A 20,186-nucleotide genomic window follows, 5' to 3' on the forward strand; every position below is an offset into this window, starting at 1 on the left:
AGATGACTCAGTGGTTAAGAGCACTGTCTACTCTACCCAAGGTCCTGAGTTCAATTCCCAGCAACTACATAGTGGCTCACAGCCATCTATACAGGGATCTGATGCCCTCTTCTGGCATTCAGGCGTTCATGCAGAAAGAGCACTCGTCTACATAGAATGAATGAATGAATGAATGAATGCTTTAAAAAAAGTGTGTGGTAGGGATGGGGTTAAGACATACTATTCCCTGATAGCTCTATGTACCTCTTTCTCTGGAAAGACTTCATGTTAAGCCCAGTCTTCAAGGCAGTTTCTAATCACCCACTTCCTTTCCCTGCTTTCCTAGAGGGCAGGAGAGAACAGACAATGGCTGAACTAGCCCTGGGAGGCATGTTGCTTACTGGGCCAGATTCAAAATGTTTAGCAACCAGGATAAGCCTGGGACTGACCAATGCCCAGGAGCAATGTAACCCTTGGAGTGGCAAGAGCAGGTTCACTGTCATTCCTATTTAGAGGCTAGGCCCTATGGGCATCCCACAGCTCTGGGTGGACAACAGTTACTACAGTCATGTAAAGTGAGATGAGCAGGCTTTGGCCTGAAGTCCTTAGTTTTTGTCTAGTTGTATTCACAAGAGCTTCAGGAAGTATCATGGTTATCACTGTAGAGGTAACTAAGGCCAATGCCTTATGTTCAGTCCTTTCTGAGTTTCTTGGCTTCACTGGTGAGAAGGGTCGAGCTGTGCAGCTAGCTAAGCATCCCTCGGGTTGGCCTGAGATCTTCCAGGCCCATACCATTGATGGATGGAGACGAGGCAGCTGGTGGGGAGCCAGGCTCATCATGGGGAGAGAACAAGCCAAAGCACCACTTCAGTCCTCGGGCCTAATGAATCACTAGTACAGTATTGGATGCGAACAGCGGCTTACCATCATCCTGAGCTGCTGCCTCCTGGCCCTGTTCCTCCTGCTGAAAAATTAATTACTAGGAGATCCTTGACACTCGCAGACGTAACACTGGCCCAGTCAGTAATCCATGGCAAACATCAATTAATCTGCTTAGGTATGACTTAGAAACATGATTTGAGCCTGACAAGAAGAAGCAGACCTCTCATTTTCCATAGCTAATGAGAGATCCAGGGTGGTCCCTCACACCCACACCAAATAGCCTGCGGTCTGGTACTCTTCTCAACCCAGCAATTCCTGTGAGAAGATAAAATCAGTTTACTCCCAAAAGACCACCCTATTATAAAGAATGCCAGTTGCCATAGAAACAAAAAGGAAGACAAGAAAGTTATGCTCTTGGCCAGAAAAATGAGGCTTTGGGTTGAGTTTATCAGTGGAGTGCTCTGCTTGGCCATGGCTGAGCACTACAAAGTGAGAAAATCTACTGTGTGTTCTGCGAGGTGTACAAAATGCAAGGTTGGAAGAGTGTCCAGCTCATCCCCAAATTACCCGTTCAGTAAGAGAGTGTGGTTAGATAGAGCCTGAGGATAAACAGAGGACACAGCGTAGGGATGGAAGTGGCTAACTTGGTAGACTTGGGCAGTGTAGCTAAGTGCAAAGCAACAATCTCTGATGTCTAGAACTTCCATGTCCAGTGAGGGCTACACAGAACACACAGGTGGGGCAGGTGTGATGTTGAAGGAACCTTACAGCTATATCTCAAATGGTCCTTATTAGCCCATGTTTTTTGCTCCCTTCTAGGGGTGACACACCTTCCCAATCCAATATGAAATTCCATCATTCATCTTGCTTTGGGCATGCAGAATGGTCTTTTGTGGAAGGAGAGTCATAAACTGGAAATTAACGAGCAAACATTCATGGATGGTGCTGTTATTTTACCAAAGACTACAGCTAAGACACAGATTGTATCCACTTCCTCCATTCTATTGAATGGCCTTTCCAAGTCTAACAGGCTTCCTAACATTAGTCTCAGAAGCTGTAAATTTAGCAGGAAAGCAGATCCAAGGCCTAAAGCCATCCTTTTCAGCTAAATAAGGCATGTGGAGCCCAGGGGAGGGAGAGATCAGTAAGGGAATCCTGGCTAGAGTCTCTAAAACAGGTGGTTGCATTTTGTGAACAAGGAACATTTCCAAACTCTCACGTAATTGAAAATTCATATAATTCAAGACAAACTTCCCAGAAATAAGCACACAGTGAGTTGAATCTGTTCCTGCAAAGCATGTTCCTGTATTGTGCTGTCTCTCACTTTTCTTAGCCTTTTTGGATAAGGTTCTGCAGAGGGCACTTTTTTTAAGTTAGTAGAACTCACGTAAGAACTCATGGGGCTGTGTAAGTCCCATAGCTCTAACTTTCATCCTACAGACTTTCATTTTCATGCATCTTCCTTGGCATCGACATGGACAAGTCTCAGTTCTATTAAAATTTCCTTGCAGAGAGAGAGGTCATAGAGAGTGAGGTTCTTCTGCATCACAATGGTGCTGCATGTCGGAACAGGAGCACGACATAGTCACTAAAACCACATGCACATTGTCGGTGCCAAACGACAGCATGTTTACATGAAAAGGACATTAATGGGCAGAGCAATCTCTTCCTGTGCCAATAAGTTCAAGTCTATTCCTTACTTTCTTTTCTATGAGATTCATGGTGACTTGCCTTATGTTGATATTCTTGATCCATCTGGAATTTGAGTTCTATGCAGAGTGATGGGTAGGTGTCTATTTTTATTCTACATGCAGCTTCCAGTTTGACCAGCAATTATAGAATTTTAAAATAAAAGTTAATGTAACATACACCTGGGATGTTGCTGTTAGTGCTTTGCCTTCTGGGATTGTCTCAGCACGTCTATGAGCTCAAACATTATAAACACTGTCTTAGTTACCTATCTATTGCTGTGATGCAACACTGTAATCAACAGGGAAACAGCGTGGGGTTCACATCTTAATCCGTAAACAGGAGGCAGAGAGAGAACACTGAGAATGTTGCAAGTCTGTTGAAACATCAAAGCCCATCTCACAGTGACACAGCTCAACAGGGCGCACTTCCTAACCCTTCCCAAACAGTTCTACCAAGAGGGGACAAACATAGGAGACTACGGGGGCCAAAACCACCATAGGCAATTAACTGCTTCTGAAGCTATAAGGCTTCAGTTCCATAGTAGCAGGGAGTTGGAATGAGCAGGATGACCCTTTTCAAAGGCCAATGTTGCTCTACCTAATTATTATTTAATCATTTTAATTTAGATACGTATCTGGGCCCGGAAAGCTGACATTGCAAGTGGAAAGGCAAACTTTGCTGTAAACATCACAGGTCCCATCTTCTCATTTCTGGAGGATTTGTTTGATATCGATTATCCACTTCCAAAAACAGGTGAGGCATTTCTGTTCTACAGGCCATGAGTCAAGATCACATGATATATCTGTGAGCCTTCAAGGGTGTATTGCAGCCATTTGGAGCTATCCTCATGACCATTCACCTTCGGAAACACACAGAGATCTGTCTGTGCTTTATCTGGTGCTATGTATCTAGTATATCAAAACTATTTTCCTCATGGGTGCCTAGTGGCTCCTTCTCTAGACTGGGCTTAAAGAAAACTCTCTTATATATAGCTTTTCTCTGCAATGTCACTGTACAGTGCTGGGCCCTGAGTTCTTTCAGTTACAGAGTTGCATGACTTATTCTGGTGTCTTCCAGTAAGATTTTAGATATTCCTTAGTTGTGACTCACTGGCTTATTACTTGTCCCATCTGTAGACTTCATCATAGAAATTGGAATCATGTGTGAGTATAATATCCTTGAGGACTTATTTAAGCACTTTATCTGTCATAGATCTGCATGATATGCCCGTAAAGTTCTGTGACTCGCTCAGCTCAGAAAGTTACTCAATGTGGTTTTTCTTCTCTTTAAATTGTGCATGTCGTGAAAATTTCTTTTGTTCCTCAAACATGTTTCTGATATCTTGGGAACACTATGCTCTGCCTATACAGGCAGATGTCAGAAGAGGGTGGGGAGAAAATATCTGGGGTGTGATGCTCTCTCCACAGAGCCTCTGCTGTTCAAGCATTTAGCTTAGGGAAAATAAAGAGTGAAGGGCTAGGAAGCAGCTGAAGCCAGGCCAGAAACCCCAGTTTGCCTGTCACATAGGAGCTGGGGACAGCAGGCATCTGGCCTTGCAAACCAAGTTCCTAGCTTTTCTGTGCTAGAAGTGCTTAAGGCAGCTAGTCCTTTCCCAGTAGAAAACCACTACCACCAACAACAACAAAACATCTTTAATGTTCATTAAGTGACTCCAGGGTCACCCTTGTTCTTGTATGGCATCCTGTCCAGTCCCTGAGACATTCTTTCTCCCCCCCCTGAAGCCCTGCCACTTATTGCTCCCCCAATGTACAGCATCAGCATCCTTACCAAACCAGTCCTCATGTGGGGTCACCCTCCAACCAGCCCTTCAATGTGTAGCCAGAATCATTCCAGAGAAATAACTGCTTCCCGTTACAAGGATGAAGTCCGAATGCCGATGATGTCTTTACAGTGATATACCAACCTATTCCAGGAGTTGTACAATTCCCAACCATGATTGTTTGCCCTAGCACAGTCTCTGCACTCTCCGCCACCCTCCAGGCTCTTCACACCATACACATTTTTGTTTTTGTTTTTACTTAACTTAAATGGATGATTCACCTTTCCTATTTGTCAGCTCAGACAGAAATGGTCTTTGGCAGGAGGATTGATGAATAGTGATACATTCACACAATAGAGGACTATACAGCAATAAAAACAAAACACCTTTCTACAGTTTAAAACAAAAGTAATTGTATATGATGAAATAAATAGAAATATGTTCAAAGCAAGGGAATATTAAATATAAGATATGACAGAAAACAGAGTATGAAGTTGAAATTTTTATCACCTGGCCTTTTACAGAGAAAGTTGGGCAGCTGCAGCCAGTTCTAAAGAGTTAGGTGTTAGACCTGTGGTTACTTCTATTGTTATTTTGAAAAAATTAGTTAGATGTTTGTATAAAATAGTGCGGGGTCATATGGGAAACAATGACGAGAATTTGTTTTGTAAAACCCAATGATTTTGCTTAATTAAATTTTATTTATTTGATGTTTAAAAATGTTTAGAAGATAGTCACTAGAAGGGGCCTAGCAAGGTGGCTCAGTGGGTAGATATACTTGCTGCCAAGCTTGACAACCCAAGTTCAGCCTCCAGGATGCAGAGTGGAAGGAGGGAACTGACTCCCTTGGGTTTTCTTCTCATCTCCACATGCCTATGATGGCACCTGCATGAGAGCTCACACACGTGCGTGCACAGACACACACACATGTACATGCACACACAGAAAAAGATCTAATTTCAAGAAATTTTAAGGTTAGTCATATATATATATATGAAATAATTTCTTATGGCTGTCAGGGCCAGACTCTGGGTGTTGATAGCATCCATCTTTGTGGGGAGGGGGAGGGGGAGTCTGATTTTCAAGACAGGATCTCTCTGTAACCTTGGCTGTCGTGGACTCGCTTTGTAGAGCAGGCTGGCCTGATAGAGATCGCCTGCCTCTGCCTCCCCAAGTGCTGGGATTACAGGTGTGCACCACTGTGCCTGGCTAGTATCCATCTTTTGAGGAGGTCGTTTCCTGGGATAGCAAGCAGAGTTAGTTAGCAGAAGATGTCTTGGGTCAGCAAAAGGAATTGAATTGGGCAGGGTTGCATAGTCTTTTGCAAGGAGTATACAGCTTGCGGTAAGCTAAGTGTTGGGGAGGAGGAGGGATGGACAATGTCATTTAAGGCTACTAAGTCTGCTGTGTGCTCTGACGCACATGACCCACGGGGCCAGGGAAGGACCAGGGGATCGTAGTGGGGCAGCGCTTCATGAATTTAGCCCATTTTGTCTTTTTATCGTTGACTTTTGAAATCTTTCTAGATTTTGAACACAAGTCTCTTATCAGAAACATTTGATCTTTATGTGATTTTCAAACAGTTGTAATAACTTATTTTACGACTCCAGTGTTAGGTTTTTAAAAAACAACTTTCTCTTTACTCAGGCTACAAATTTTCTCTTATCTTTTTTTTTTTCAGTAACCTACGACTTTTTTTGTTAGACAAAATGATTTAATTTTTTTCCTACTTAAATCCATGTAGACATAGTTGCCTTGCCTTCTTTTGACAACCGTGCAATGGAAAACTGGGGACTGCTGCTATTTGATGAAGCATATTTGTTGCTGGAACCAGATGATGATCCAATAGCGAAAAAGGCTACGATCTTGGCTATCATCTCCCATGAGGTTGGGCACCAGGTGTGTGGTGAAATGTTCTTTATCATGGGAAGGTGTCTTCTAGCTGTTTTCCTCAAAGCAGCAAACCCCAGAAATACCAACCACACAGCAGATTTGGGTGAGTAGGGGAGACCATATTGACGTGTATTACTGTGCACTCAACAAGGAAGGGTCTATGTGGTATCGGTCCAGCTGAGTCCGAGCCATTGAGGTATTGAGAACCCTTTTAATTTTATTCTGGGAAGATGTTCAGTGGATGTGGCCAGTGTGTTAGCGAGGAGCGTATGAGGGCTCAGACTACATCCACAAAGGCTGTAACCAGAACACGCATTGTCAGCTTCATAGTGTGACCTAAAAGTCTGGGCATTTGACTTGATGAGAGTCTCACGCCCACATTTTAGTTTCTATTCCATTAACACAAATGTGTCAAGCAAGAAATAACCTTAAGTATGACAGTGGTACTTTCTTATTTGTGTGACCCCCACAAGTTTTAGAAAAGACCAAATAACACCCTGGTGACACAGTCCACATACTCCCATGAGTTTTGATCGGTTGTCCCAAGTGTCATTTCTTATTGTCACCTAAGTGACAATTTTAAAATAACAAGGTGCTAACAACCTCTGTAAGAATTTAGTTAGATTCTGAGACATGGATTTATTGATTTGTGGACTTGGCTTTTCCCTTCCAAAAACATCTCTACTTTTTCCTGCCCTGTTCAGCTCAAATAGAAAATAACGCAGCAACAACATATTACGGAGCATACCCTTGCCTGAGCGATTTATATGGCTGAATTGCAATCTAAAAATTCAGTATCCACTTCCAGCAAAGTCTTGCTTAGAGTATAAGGTGCAAAAATAGCAGGGGTAAGTGAGAGTCTAGCTTCACTTCAGCTTCACTGAAGTAAACATAACTCTTGGGCCAAGTTAACATTTTGTATGTTCAGCTAGCCAGCCCTTGTGTTGAAACATCAGTTTTAAAGCAGACTGCTTCCGCTTAACAGAAGTAACTCAGTCATTTCTGAGAGACGCACGGCTAACATCTCATCGTGTGAAGACAGCAAGGCATGTTTGGGAGCCCTGTTCTCAAGCTTTGTTAGTGATGATGAACGACATGTGCACCTTCTTGGCCTTGCGCCTCCTTAGTGTGTATTTGCAGTAAGGCTACTTTAAATTTCAGAAATATCTTCTTCTCTCTCTTGCATCTCCAAAAGTGGTTCGGAAACCTGGTGACCATGAGCTGGTGGAACCATATCTGGCTCAATGAGGGCCTTGCATCTTACTTTGAACTTGGAATAATTAACTACTTCTATCCTAAACTTGCAAGGGTAAGTAATTTAAACATTTACTCCCAGTTATAAAAATAATGCATAGTTACTGTTGAAAAATCTCTAAAGCACAGACAAATCTAACAACTACCAAATTACTAAAACTCTCATCAAAGATAAATTATGTTGCTTTTCATGGTTTTTTTTCTTTTCTGCAAGCTTTTTACTATTTTTGTTTAAATGATATTTATATCAGAACTGCTTTTGGCTTTAAAAATTTGATATTTATTTACTTACTCTTATGTGTGGAAGGCTGCATATGCCAAAGCATACATGTGGAGGTCAGAGGATGACTAGTGGGAATCCATTCTCTCCTTCTAACATGTGGATGCAAGGGATCAAACTCAGGTTGTTAGCCTTGGGGGCAAGTGTCCTTTAAAAGCATCTCATCAACTGTGGATGGAGATTTCTAAGGTTGGTGTGGTGAGGCGGCTGGTGTGGCAGGTGAGTTAGCAGGCAAAGGCACTTGTTTTGAGTCTGATAAGCTGGTTTCGAGTTCCAGAACCCCCCACTTAAAGGTGAAAGAAAGGACCCAATTCTGGGCACTCTCACACATGTCATGGGTAACAGAATAATTTTAGAAGGTTTCTAGTTTGTCTTCACACCATATGACGCCATGGATATTCTATGTATCAATAAATCCACTTGGAAACCAAGAGCTTTTTCTGTATTTGTGAACCCACGGTGTTAGGGAAATGCTGAGACAGAGCAGCCACTTAACACCCCGACCCACACATCCTCCTCTGCCCTTTCCACAAGACCTGGAATATGCTCCCTTCCCTATCCTGTCACTCATCCGTCCTTCCTTCTCTATACCGAGCATGGCTCCTGCTGTACTGGAATGGAGTTTGGGTATCATTCAATAGGCCAGGGAAGTGAAGAGTTTCAATAACTTACCTGAGATCATTTCCTAACTGGAACACAGGTGGGTTTAAAACCTGTTGTCTGGTACAGTCTGATGGCCAAAATAATGATGAGGGGGAGAACGCTGGACTTGCCATTCACTAGCTTTTCAAGCTCTAGGGCTCTTGGCCTCTCAATTTCTGGCTGTGGTATTTGCTACTCAGTGCCTTCTCTCTTTCCTTTTCTGCCTGGTCCAGGAAAGTGGCAGGCATGGCGATGGACCTGACTGCAACTTCCTTGTGTGTAAGCATGGCGAGACACCATCTCAAGCAAAGAAGCTGATGACATGATACTTTGTAGGCGTCTTGTTTCTAAAAGAGTAGGTTTTTGACACTAAGGTTGAGGTTGTCAGGTTGACATGGTCTAGAATCACCCAGGAGCCAATCTTCTGGGTAATGTATTTAAGATTATATATGAGCACATATAAGATTAGCCCTCGGGTGTGCCTATTACCTAGAGTATGTTTTTATCTCTTTTTATTATTACCTAGATAAGGTTATCTAGAGTCGATTAATTAAAGTGGAAATATCCACCTTAACTATGTGCGGTACCATGGGCCAGGGGCCTGACTGAATTAAAAAGAGAAAGTGAACTGACCACTAACATTTATCTCTGATTCCTGACTATCCATGAGATAGAAGTAGCTGCCTTGAGCTCCTGCTGCTGTGACCACCAAGCTACGGTGAACTGTACACCCAAGCCATAAACCAGGACAAACCCGTTCTTCCTTAATGTGCTTTTGGCAGTATATTTTGTCACAGAAATAAGACAAGTAACTAATATAAACCTAATTAATGGCATTACTAATCCAAACTTAAGCTAGGTATACAAAGGAGTTGATCAGAACATTGACAAATGGAAATAGAGCAGGATTCGAACATTTCCTGGACACTGATGTGGTCTGGGATAGTCAGCGTGGACTTCCAAGCAGTCCCTAGGGATTTTAGGCTTCCTGTGGCTGTCAGGGTGCAGTGTGGGTGCTCCTGTAGCTCTGTGTAACTCTCTCCTAGTCTCTACTGTCTTTCTTTTTTCTTCCAACCCAAATTCCTCTTGGCTGTAAATTAGCTTTCTTTCTAGCTTCACATCAGAGAAAACTTGTTCTTGCCATGTGCCCGAGGAAAAGCCAGTGTCTTGGACAGTCCAGTGGCTCTCAGTTCAGTGTCATGAACTGCTGTTTCAGAATGCATGAACTGCAGATAGTTGTATCTAGTCTGTGGGTTTCTTTCCAGTTGTAAGCTATCATGTTGTCAATTTATAAGCCTCGTGTGCTTTTTGCTTTGTAAATATGCATGAAAAAATACCAATAAATTTCAAGGATCCACTGATAAAATTGACAATACAATCTAGTGGATTGGAACTATATAGATGCTGATAAGAAATACATGGCTCTTAGGAATCACATTTTTCTGTATTTCCCATCTTAAAAATCAAAGTAAATGAGAGAGCGCAGGAAAGAAAGGCCTATAGTTTGGTTGCTTAGGAAATCTGATTTTTGAGGCATGTTGTAACTTGGACATTTTCTTTTTCAGTTATTCTTTCCCCCATTTCAGTGTAAGTTTCGGAAGCTAGCCTAGGATACATTGGATTTTGTATTTCGGTAACTCAGAAGTTAATGTGGCTCCATCTTTTCCTTTGCAGGATGTGATCTTTTTTTTCCGCACTTTACATGGTGTTCTCGGAGAAGACCATGCCCTGGAGTCTAGAGCTGTGTCCACTGAGGTGGACAACTTCACAGAAACCAGGGATATAAACGAACTCTTTAACCTATATACTTACAGCAAGGTAAAAGCACAGTCATGTTTCCTTCTGTTCTCATGTAGAGACTTGTGTAAAATGGGTTCCAGGGCTATGAAATGCTACACACTTCAACTGTGGGATAAAGTAACTTTACTTTTATTGACTAATAGAGATCAGAAGATGCTTTAAAGTCATATGTCATTTAGCAAATATTATTAATGAGGTCATGTTAGATATTGGGCACATCCAGTATTATAAACAGACTTGTATACCTTGATGCTTTAAAGGCAAACTTTTCTGTCTGTTTGTCTGTCTCTGTCTCTGTCTCGGTCTCTCTCTCTCTCTCTCTCTCTCTCTCTTTCTCTCTCTGTGTGTGTGACATGTATCACTATCACACATGTGATACCAGAGGACAACCTTGGGTGTCATACCTCTGGAACCATCAACCTTGTTTTTCTGAGACCTGTCAGTCATTGGCATGGGTTTGCTGATTTGGTGAAGTGGGGTGGTCAGCAAGCACCAGGGATTTTCCCATTTTTGCCTCCCAGTTCTAGGATTGCAAACACCACATGCATAGCTTTTGTACATGGGTTGTAAGGATGGAACTCAGATATCCCCGCTTGCTTGCATAGTAAGCACTTTACTGACGGAGCCAGCTTCCCAGCTCCAAACTTCTGTTTTGTAGAATTTTATTCTCATACCCAAATATAATAATTTAAGGTTTTTGCGTACCCCAGTGCTTTATCTGTAGGGCATTTGCTCACTCTTTACTCACTACTTAGTGGTAGTCTACCGTTTTATTAACGTATTTTGGGGTAATTTGAACAGAGAATTCAAGTGCAAATTGCAATCAGAAGCATAGGATGGAACAGTGTTTATAAAAATGGAATGTGTCTGTGTATAAATACTGAACTTTGTCCAGCTCATGGCAGGTCTGTGTATCCTAGGGAGCGTGTATGGCCCGGATGCTTGCTGGTTTCCTGACCCAGAGCTTGTTTATCAATGCTCTTAAGGTGAGTTGCTGAGAGCGTTACCAGAACAGCAGCAAACATAAATTGCTTTGGCATGCTGTTGCTTTAACCCCAGTTCCTCTGTTTTCACAGTCATATTTGGAGACATTTTCTTACTCAAATGCCGACCAAGATGATCTATGGAGTCATTTTCAAATGGTAATTGTCCCTCTTTGAGACCCTGTCTTGCTGAATAACTTTGACTGATACAGTATGAGATCACAAGGCTGTGAGTGAATGACTGAACCACAGAAATATAACTTATTTATAAAACCCCCTTAGTTCTGAGATGTTTCTTTAGTCTTCACTCTACTTCTATGCTCCAAACAGGGGGTGACCTATTAGGTCCATAAATACGTGCTCAATGAATAAATGGGTGAATGAATAAAGACCATTCATATTGTCAGTCCTCTATGTTCATGGTTCATATCTATATATTCAATCAATCCCAGATGGAGAAACAGAAATATAAAAGGTCCAGTTTGTACTAAACATATATGGTATTCTCTATGGCTACTATTCCCTAAACAATACAATACATACATGTTCACATACTATTTGCACTGTAATGGGTATTACAAGTCACCTGTGCTAATTTGCAGTACTCATGCAGATGTACATGGCTTACATACCAGGCACTGCTCTGTTTTATATAAGGGGCATCAGCATCCATGAATTCTGTATATTTCCATGGGTGTCCTGGAGAAAAAGTCCCCACCTCAGATACCAGAAGAAAGCTGTGTAGAGATAAACAGTTCTGATTATCAACAACTGGGGATTACTGTGTAAAGCGGGGAGAGGGTGGGCATTTCATTTCTTTGGGGGGAGATTGCTACTTCACGAGGTTTTGCTGGCAAATGAATTACAGTCTGCTCATCTATGGCCTGGTTGAAAAGAAAATCATCACAAAACCACATAATTTGTCAGCAACAGTAAAAAGCATAATGGACAGCTGGACATACCAAGGTGGCTTTCCAGTCCTCACCTTGAATGTGACTACAGGTGTTGTGAAACAAGAGCCATTTTATCTTGAGAAGGTTGAGAACCAGACTCTTGTAAGCCACAAGTAGGTTGTTTGCTCCTCTGTGATCACTAGGCTTGGGGTTGAGCAACCGTGGGACAGAAAGCAGCCAGCAGCGAGGAAGTAGAACATTTGCTGGGCACATGGTTGACCCCCTGAGGGTGTTGACTCCCTGAGGTGAGGCAGAACCCTAAGTACTGAGCAAGGCCAGAAGCCTGCAACTAGGGATCAGCATGTGCTCCTTACTTGGGCCTTAGAGGCACGTGAGTGGCCAGAGCATTAGAATCCTATGTTCTCCATTGTCCGTCAGACAGACATATGAAGTACTTGGGATTCTGGGTGAGAGGCAAGAAGATGATGTCACCAGTGTCAGAGCTTCCCCTGCCGCAGTCTTTCTCCCAGTTATAGAGCCTAGAGGTAGCTACAGCTTGAGGGTGCTGCTGCTCATATGTGTACACACTGTGTGATATACATGTGTGCTCGTGTATGTAAAGCCATACCTGTAACTTTAAAATTATGGCCTTTGGGTCTGCTTCAAAGACTGGCTTCCACAGAAGTCGAACTGTATGTAGGTCGTCTTTAAGTCCTCTAAGCTCCAGTTGCATTGTCTGCAACATAGACTGGGGAACTGCTGCAAAACTGCAGCCATGAGTGGTGGCCGCTCATCGCCTTCTCCCTTCTCTCCTTCTGTTTCTTTCCCTAACTTGCTAACTCGCAGCTGGTGTAGATACTTTTGACCCTTACATCTCATTTGAGGTAGATATCAGCACGAATTAATGATTTTCAAATACTATAAAAAAAATGTCAAGAAGGGGCTGGCGAGATGGTGTGGTTTGGTTCCAAGCTTGATGAGATGAGTTTGATTCCTGAAATCAAAGGTGGAAAAGAGACGATGAATGCTACACAGCTGTCGTCTGACTTCCACGCATGTGCCATGCCACATGCATACTGCTTCCCACATTCTATACACAGACACACACACACACACACACACACACACACACACACACACACACACCAAATCAAATAGTCCTACTCTTTCTTCAGAACCCCAGGGAGACAACCGGAAGGGCAATAGACTCTGCAGTGTAATGTTAGCAGACTTTTGAGAAGTGGGCAGACTCTTAGGTATGCAGATAAAAGCAGACTCGTAGCTAAAGGACGGGGATGCCAAATGTGAGAACTGGAAGAAGACTGGAACCAATTGACCAAATTGCGGGTCATTTCTAAAGACTAGTGCAGTCCTTGTGGCCAGCTGCTTCATCTAGTACACACTCACCAGTGTGGGGGGAAAAGGTAGATATTCAGTAAATACAAATGCTGTGGCTGATGCCTGTGAACCCATTTCAAGTTTGAGGCTGAGAAGTATTTTAAAATGTAGGCAGGCTTTGTCTTTCTAAATTACCCTTCACCTCTATGGGCTTGGTCAGATTTGGATCTGTCTGAAGCATCTGAATGACCCAGAGTGAGGCCAGATGGCTATAATTTAGTAAAATCAGCCCTTCAATGTTTCAGACACAGGAAGTCTCAGCAGCTGCCTGTGTTATGAGGAGTAAGAGGGAGGGCCGTGAATAAAGAGTCAAAGTAACATTGGCTAACAGAAATGGCAGTGAGTAATCCCAAGAGCAAAGTCCTGTGTGCCCACCAGCATTGACCATAGAGTTGGAGGTCTGCTATTTTATCATGTCTTTAATTTTGGCTAATTATATATTCTTATGTGTGAAAATAGCTAATTCTTTTCTTTTCTTTCAAAACAGTCACTCATGGATTATCCCTATTTTTTGGATGAAAAATGGAACCACGCAACCTTTAGTCTGGCTAGATAAAAGGAGAAGTAAGTAAATATAATATTTATATATGTATATATAAGTGACTATATATGCATATATGTACACATCTCCATATATACATAAATATAAAAACAGAGATAGACATTTGGTTAAAATATCGAGTTTTTGGAAACCTGATTGTTGAATGCAGAGCTTTAAAGATGTACTTCAATTAAAAGTGATTATACTAGACATATAATATAGGATAAACCTACAAAAATCTGTACACCTCAAGAAGGTGAGCTAGAAGGAGGATCCTGGGTAAGCTGATCAATCCTCACTCAGAAAGGCAAACGGGATGGACATTGGAAGAAGGAGAAAACAGGAAACAGGATAGGAGCCTACCACAGAGGGCCTCTGAAAGACTCTACCCAGCAGTATATCAAAGCAGATACTGAGACTCGTAAACAAACTTTAGCAGAATGCAGGGAATCATATGAAAGAAGTAGGAGATAGTAAGACCTGGAGAGGACAGGAGCTCCACAAAGAGAGCAACAGAACCAAAATATCTGGGCAAAGGGGTCTTTTCTGAGACTGATATCACAACCAAGGACCATTCAGTAATATAACCTAGGACCCCTGCTTGGATAGAGCCCATGGCAGCTCAGTATCCAAGTGGGTACCCTAGTAAGGGGAACAGGGACTGTCTCTGACATGAACTCAGTGGTAGCTCTTTGACCACCTCCTCTGGATGGGGGAGCAGCCTTGCTAGGCCACAGAGGAGGACAATGCAGCCAGTCCTGATAAGACCTGATAAGCTAGGGTCAGATGGAAGGGGAGGAGGACCTCCCCTATCAGTGGACTTGGAGAGGAGCATAGGAGGAGATGAGAAAGGGAAGATTAGATGGGAAGGGGAGGAGGGAAAGGACTACAGCTGGGATATGAAGTAAATAAACTGTAATTCATATAAAAAATAAGAATTTAATTTAAAGAAAGTCATTGTACATGAAAATTTAGTTATATGGCAGACCGATATATATACTGCAGAGCTACCTTTACTTTTATTTTATTGGGCTATTGTTTAGAAGTGTAAACGCATTATATTAAAAAAATGTACTAGAATCTTTTAAAGAACCTTTCCCCCCGCCTCCTCTCTTTGGTAGTGGTATTCCCTGGGATGAAACTTTCAGATTCTGGCAGTGACTGGGTGATTTTGAACTTCAACATGACTGGATACTACAGAGTTAATTATGATGAGTTGGGCTGGAAGAAGTTAAAGCAACAGCTTGAAAAGGATCCTAAGGTACGCACTGGCTTTGGTGTTTTACTTAAGCATTGTCCATCATCGTTTGGAGGAGATGCTTTCTGATGGGAAGCCTCCATCCCATCAGCCCCTTCTCATGACAGAGACAGTTCTATTCTCATTCTTACAAAGGACTGATTTCGGTTAAATGTATATTTTTGAACATTCTTCTTGATTTTTTAAAATAAATTTACCTTTTGAAATGAGATTCAGAATATATTTTCCTTTGTTACTTCAGTGTTTGGTTCCATTTTTCACTTTACAATGAAAATATCATTTGTTGAATACACCAGGAGCATTAGAAGCCATGTAGGTAAGGTGTACCTAAAGTTTCTAGCTCACAAAGGTACACAGTAGGTGCTAAAAATTACTAATTTTTATTTCTAAAAAATATTCTTCTCACTCAAAGGGGTGAATATAATTTATAAAATGTCAATAATCCACTATCACTTTAAATTGTTTTTTAAGTCTATAAATCACGATGAAATCTATGCATGATACAGTGTTGAGAAACTTACAGCAGTCGTTGATTAACATAAGCAAATTCCGTGAATAGAGAAGGGTGCTGACTTAGGAGTCTACATGACTTGATGGATGTGAAACCTTGGGCCATTCACTTAGCTGAAGTGAAATCTGTCCTGAGTTTCTCTGTTGGCGATACAGCAGCCTTCACAGCAATGGAGGATGTATGGCACACTGGCCCAGAGTTTGACCTATGGCTCAGGAGACTTCAGCTCACATTTGCTTATCATTTGCCTAAAGAATGATTGTGGGCTATCATTAGACTAATGTTTCAATTTCCTCATCTTTATAATGGTTGTGATTTTACACTAGCCTAACACTAATCTTACTCTGAGGCTTAAAGCTAACCTTAAAGTGTTCCAATGAAGACCAGGTAAGATGATGCATTATGTTCAATGGAGGCCAGACACAATTCAGGCACTCGAAATATGTTCAGTGACTTAAGCAATAGAAGCCACTTATAATAGTTCCTCTTAAACCCATTTCAAACTAACTAGATTCTTAGTAACTTGACACTGTTATAGATTGATTTATTATTAATAATTAATAATGATATATAATTTATTATTATTATTATTATTAGCTATCTAGGACTCATTTTGTAGACCAGGCTGGCCTCAACATCACAGAGATCTGCCTGCTTTTGCCTCCCCGAATGCTGGGATTACAGGTGTGTGCTACTGCGCCTGGGTTAGACTGATTTATTGAAACATCTGACTAAACTCTATTTCTGCAATACAGTTAGTGAGCAAAAAAGAGGAACTTTGTGTGATCCAAATGTATCTAGAAAAAGTAAGCACTGCAACTGTCACAATGAAATGAGAAGAAGCAAAGGGAGAATTAAGATTGCTGTACTCAAGTGCTTGGGAGTGCTACAAAGATGACTTCCCTTAGACCTAATATATGAAAGTACTGGGAGGTGTTGAAAGAATGACAAAAGGCTTTGGATGCCTAAGAGGACCTAAGTCGAGATGAAAGTCTGCAAGCTGTCAGTGTTGAGATGAACAGAGAGAGCCCTGTAGACTTAGGCTCATGACTGGCTTGTGCCTCTTCACGAATCCAGAGCACTGGGTCACATTAGTGAAATCTTGAGAGTGCAGATATTATACATAAATAATTATCACAAAAGTAATATTAGTAAGTAATAACATTAATAATAAAAAGTATTACAAAATAGTGCTAAATAAAAATTATTTACTGTCTGGTATGCCAGAACTTTCCTGAAAATCAGCAAGACATTGTAATAGCATTCAGTATATACATTCTGTTTTGGAGAAGTTTTTTTAAACCTCAGTTGCAGGCTGTGTGTGTGTGTGTGTGTGTGTGTGTGTGTGTGTGTGTGTGTGTTTTAACATGGTATGTTTTAGGGGAGTATTTTGGTAAATTGTCTGCCATGTGTAAGCATTATAATTGATCCTAGAAGGATCTCTTATCAGAACCACTTATCTAGTAACAATGGGTTGTTCTTAGCAGCCACTAGTTCTCTACCTGTGAGACAATTTCTTAGGAAGGAATTTTCAGGCACTGATGATCTTGAAGTTGCTATTTTGAAAATATCTTTCTTTTTTTTCTTGACCATGCTTGGGTTTCTTTCTGCAGGCCATTCCTGTCATTCACAGGCTGCAGCTGGTGAGCGATGCTTTTGCCTTGTCTAAGTAAGTGTCTTTTCTGCTCTCACTGTTAAAGGGCATGTCTTGAGAACTTTATAAAAGTCATAGCATCATGACAATGAAATTGGTTCTTTGCTATGCACAGGCCTTAACTGACTGAGGGCATGACTGCTTGAACCTGTAACTTGGCTCCTGGGAGACTGATGTAGGAGGATTGCTAGGAGAGAACAAAATGCAAATAAAAAAAAAACCTAGGCAAATAAATATATGATTAGGGCCAAATTCTATGCTTTCAGTGGAATTTTATAGCATAAATTGTTGTTTGATATAAAGACTAGCAACTGAGATTTTGAAGTTACTCAAAGGTGATGGCTGATGGCTATAATGGTTAAGAGATCTGAGTTATATTTTGATACAGTGCAGAATTATAAATTATATACATTTATGTACTAGATCAGTATAAGCCATTCCAAGTGTTTGACCAGAAATATTATTATGTGTTCAGGATTTAAGTTTTCAGACAATAAAAGTTTATATATATATATATATATATATATATATATATATATATATATATGTGTGTGTGTGTGTGTGTGTGTGTGTGTGTGTATAATTACCTAGTGTGTCATTTATGCCTGTCATATGTGTTGAGTATATCTTATTTCTTTACTGACTGTACCTCTGACACCTGTTGTGCAACACTTGGCTGAAATGCCTCTCTACAGTCACTATGGCATGAGTATTACTGGCCAAATCCTCCTAGAATCACCATTTTGGCCTCTTGACGCTTTGACATAGAAACTTGACTTTCTGACTTCATTTCTTCCTATCACTGTGGACATCCTTAAGCCCACTCATGTTTATGTTTTCCTCCTTCTTTCTTTTGGTGACTCATTCCATCTTATAATTTAAATGATTATTTTATTACGTACAGGCTCAGTAAGATGCTAAGACACTAGAACATAAAGAGTTGTGTTCTAAATGGACATCACTCCCTTTTTTCCCCCTTATCTTGTGTTTATACTGTAGTCATTTCAATTCATTACCTCAACCACCAAATTTTATTTTGGGCTCTAAGTTGTTACTGCTATTTATCAATCAATCAATCTCCCTCTGTGTGTATGTATGTGACATGTATTACTATTATTCTCATTGTCAAAACTTGAAACCTTATTATCCCTCTTTCCATGTCTCATGCTCAGGCCCTCATCATGTCATATCTACTCATTCTTGGTAATACCTTCTGAATTTTTACCTAACTACTTTCACTACTTATACACTAAGCCACTACCACCATCTTTCATCTGGTCTCCTGTCTTAGCTCTCAGCCTTTCATTCCTTTGAGTTTCTTTATGACTTCAGCATTGTAACAATAGAAGTTTTAGGCATCGATTCTCTCACATTATTTTCGTTACTTAAAAATCTAGGTTTACTTCGCAACAAATGTTAACTCTTTATCCTGATTTTCAATGATCTCCTTAGGTTCTAAACACCTGATTCATTATCTTTGTCTCTCACTAGACACAGAATGACCTAATCCACTAGTTTTACCTCTCACTAAACATAGACTGTCCTGTCTATTGGCTTTGCTAGCCCATCACAGTGCTCCCCAGTGTTCCTCTTTTGTTCTGTGCTGCCTTCTCTGCCCTTTTAAGTCACACATGGCCTTTGATGCTCTTCTTAATTGTTCCTCTCTCTGACTTCCTCTTTCCCCCTTACGTATCTGTCTATGTTTCTGCTTTGGGAACTTTATCCTCAGTAGTCATTCCCCTTTTGGGGATGCCCTCCTTGACTTTCTAGTACCAGCTGAACTCTTCCTCAAAGCTCTTAGCTGCAGGCAACTTCAGTGTCACACGGTGGTTTCTCTGCCCACCAGCGGCTGGCAGAGGGTTAGACTGAGAATGCTTAGCATAGGGGCCTGTTGAGTGGAATTTATATTGTTGTAAAAACACATAATAAATACTCAATGTTCCATTACTCAACGTTTGGCCTGGGTTTTTTTTACAGCTTCTAATGTGGCTGCTTGAATGAACTAAGTGAATAGGAAAGCCTGGCATTATTTGTTGAGTTCTATGTTATAAATATAATGAGACCTTTGTCACTCTTCTACTTGTTTTGTTTTTACATCTTATTGAAGTTAAACATTGAAAAATGGAACAGATATGGATAGAGAAAAAAAATCATTTAGTAGGTCAAGGTTTTTTGAGTGTGTGTTTTTTTTTTTATTTTTATTTTTATTTTTTGAGTGTGTGTTTTTTTTTTTAAACCAAACAGAAACAATTATCTTGAGATTGAGACAGCCCTTGATTTAACCAAGTACCTTGCTGAAGAAGATGAAGTCCTAGTATGGTTTGAAGCCTTGGTAAACTTGATAAACAGGAAAGTTATTTATGATGTGAACAACTATGCCTTCCACCCATTATTGAAGGTATGGGTACCCATTAATAATTCTACCCATTATTTCATGCTTCAGTATGTGGTTTTTAAATCAACCCTTATTTTCTCTTTCTATATTCTGGCCAGCATCTGTGGGACAGGCCTTTCCAAGCAATGTTCTATTCATTCCAGATGTTTGGTGATTTATTTCTTTTTAGCTACAATTGATTGTTCTTAGCCATAGCCCTTGTGTTGCAAATGAGTGAGGAAGAAACTTGGCAGAGTTTTTCATTCTTGGTTAAAGTGAGAGTGTATCTCTCCCCAATACCCCTCCCCCCAAAAAAGTAGGAAGAAAAGAAAGAAAGAAAGAAAGAAAGAAAGAAAGAAAGAAAGAAAGAAA

At 40.9% G+C, this 20,186-nt stretch overlaps 1 protein-coding gene across 1 annotated transcript in view; it reads left to right on the forward strand.

Annotated features, from left to right (window-relative positions):
• Positions 1 to 20,186, forward strand: part of Lvrn (laeverin) — a 55,171-nt gene that overhangs the window by 18,443 nt on the left and 16,542 nt on the right. Inside the window, exons 4-14 of the mRNA XM_055622994.1 lie at positions 3,180 to 3,306; positions 6,078 to 6,232; positions 7,422 to 7,535; positions 10,077 to 10,220; positions 11,123 to 11,188; positions 11,279 to 11,350; positions 12,082 to 12,251; positions 13,964 to 14,040; positions 15,139 to 15,278; positions 17,400 to 17,455; positions 19,685 to 19,838. Coding sequence (XP_055478969.1) covers positions 3,180 to 3,306; positions 6,078 to 6,232; positions 7,422 to 7,535; positions 10,077 to 10,220; positions 11,123 to 11,188; positions 11,279 to 11,350; positions 12,082 to 12,251; positions 13,964 to 14,040; positions 15,139 to 15,278; positions 17,400 to 17,455; positions 19,685 to 19,838 — 1,275 coding nt within the window. The remainder of the gene's footprint in view (positions 1 to 3,179; positions 3,307 to 6,077; positions 6,233 to 7,421; positions 7,536 to 10,076; positions 10,221 to 11,122; positions 11,189 to 11,278; positions 11,351 to 12,081; positions 12,252 to 13,963; positions 14,041 to 15,138; positions 15,279 to 17,399; positions 17,456 to 19,684; positions 19,839 to 20,186) is intronic.

The sequence above is a fragment of the Psammomys obesus genome, unplaced genomic scaffold (genome assembly GCF_907164565.1).
Source record: "Psammomys obesus unplaced genomic scaffold, mPsaObe1.curated_primary_1811, whole genome shotgun sequence".
NCBI classification, from domain to species: Eukaryota; Metazoa; Chordata; class Mammalia; order Rodentia; family Muridae; genus Psammomys; species Psammomys obesus.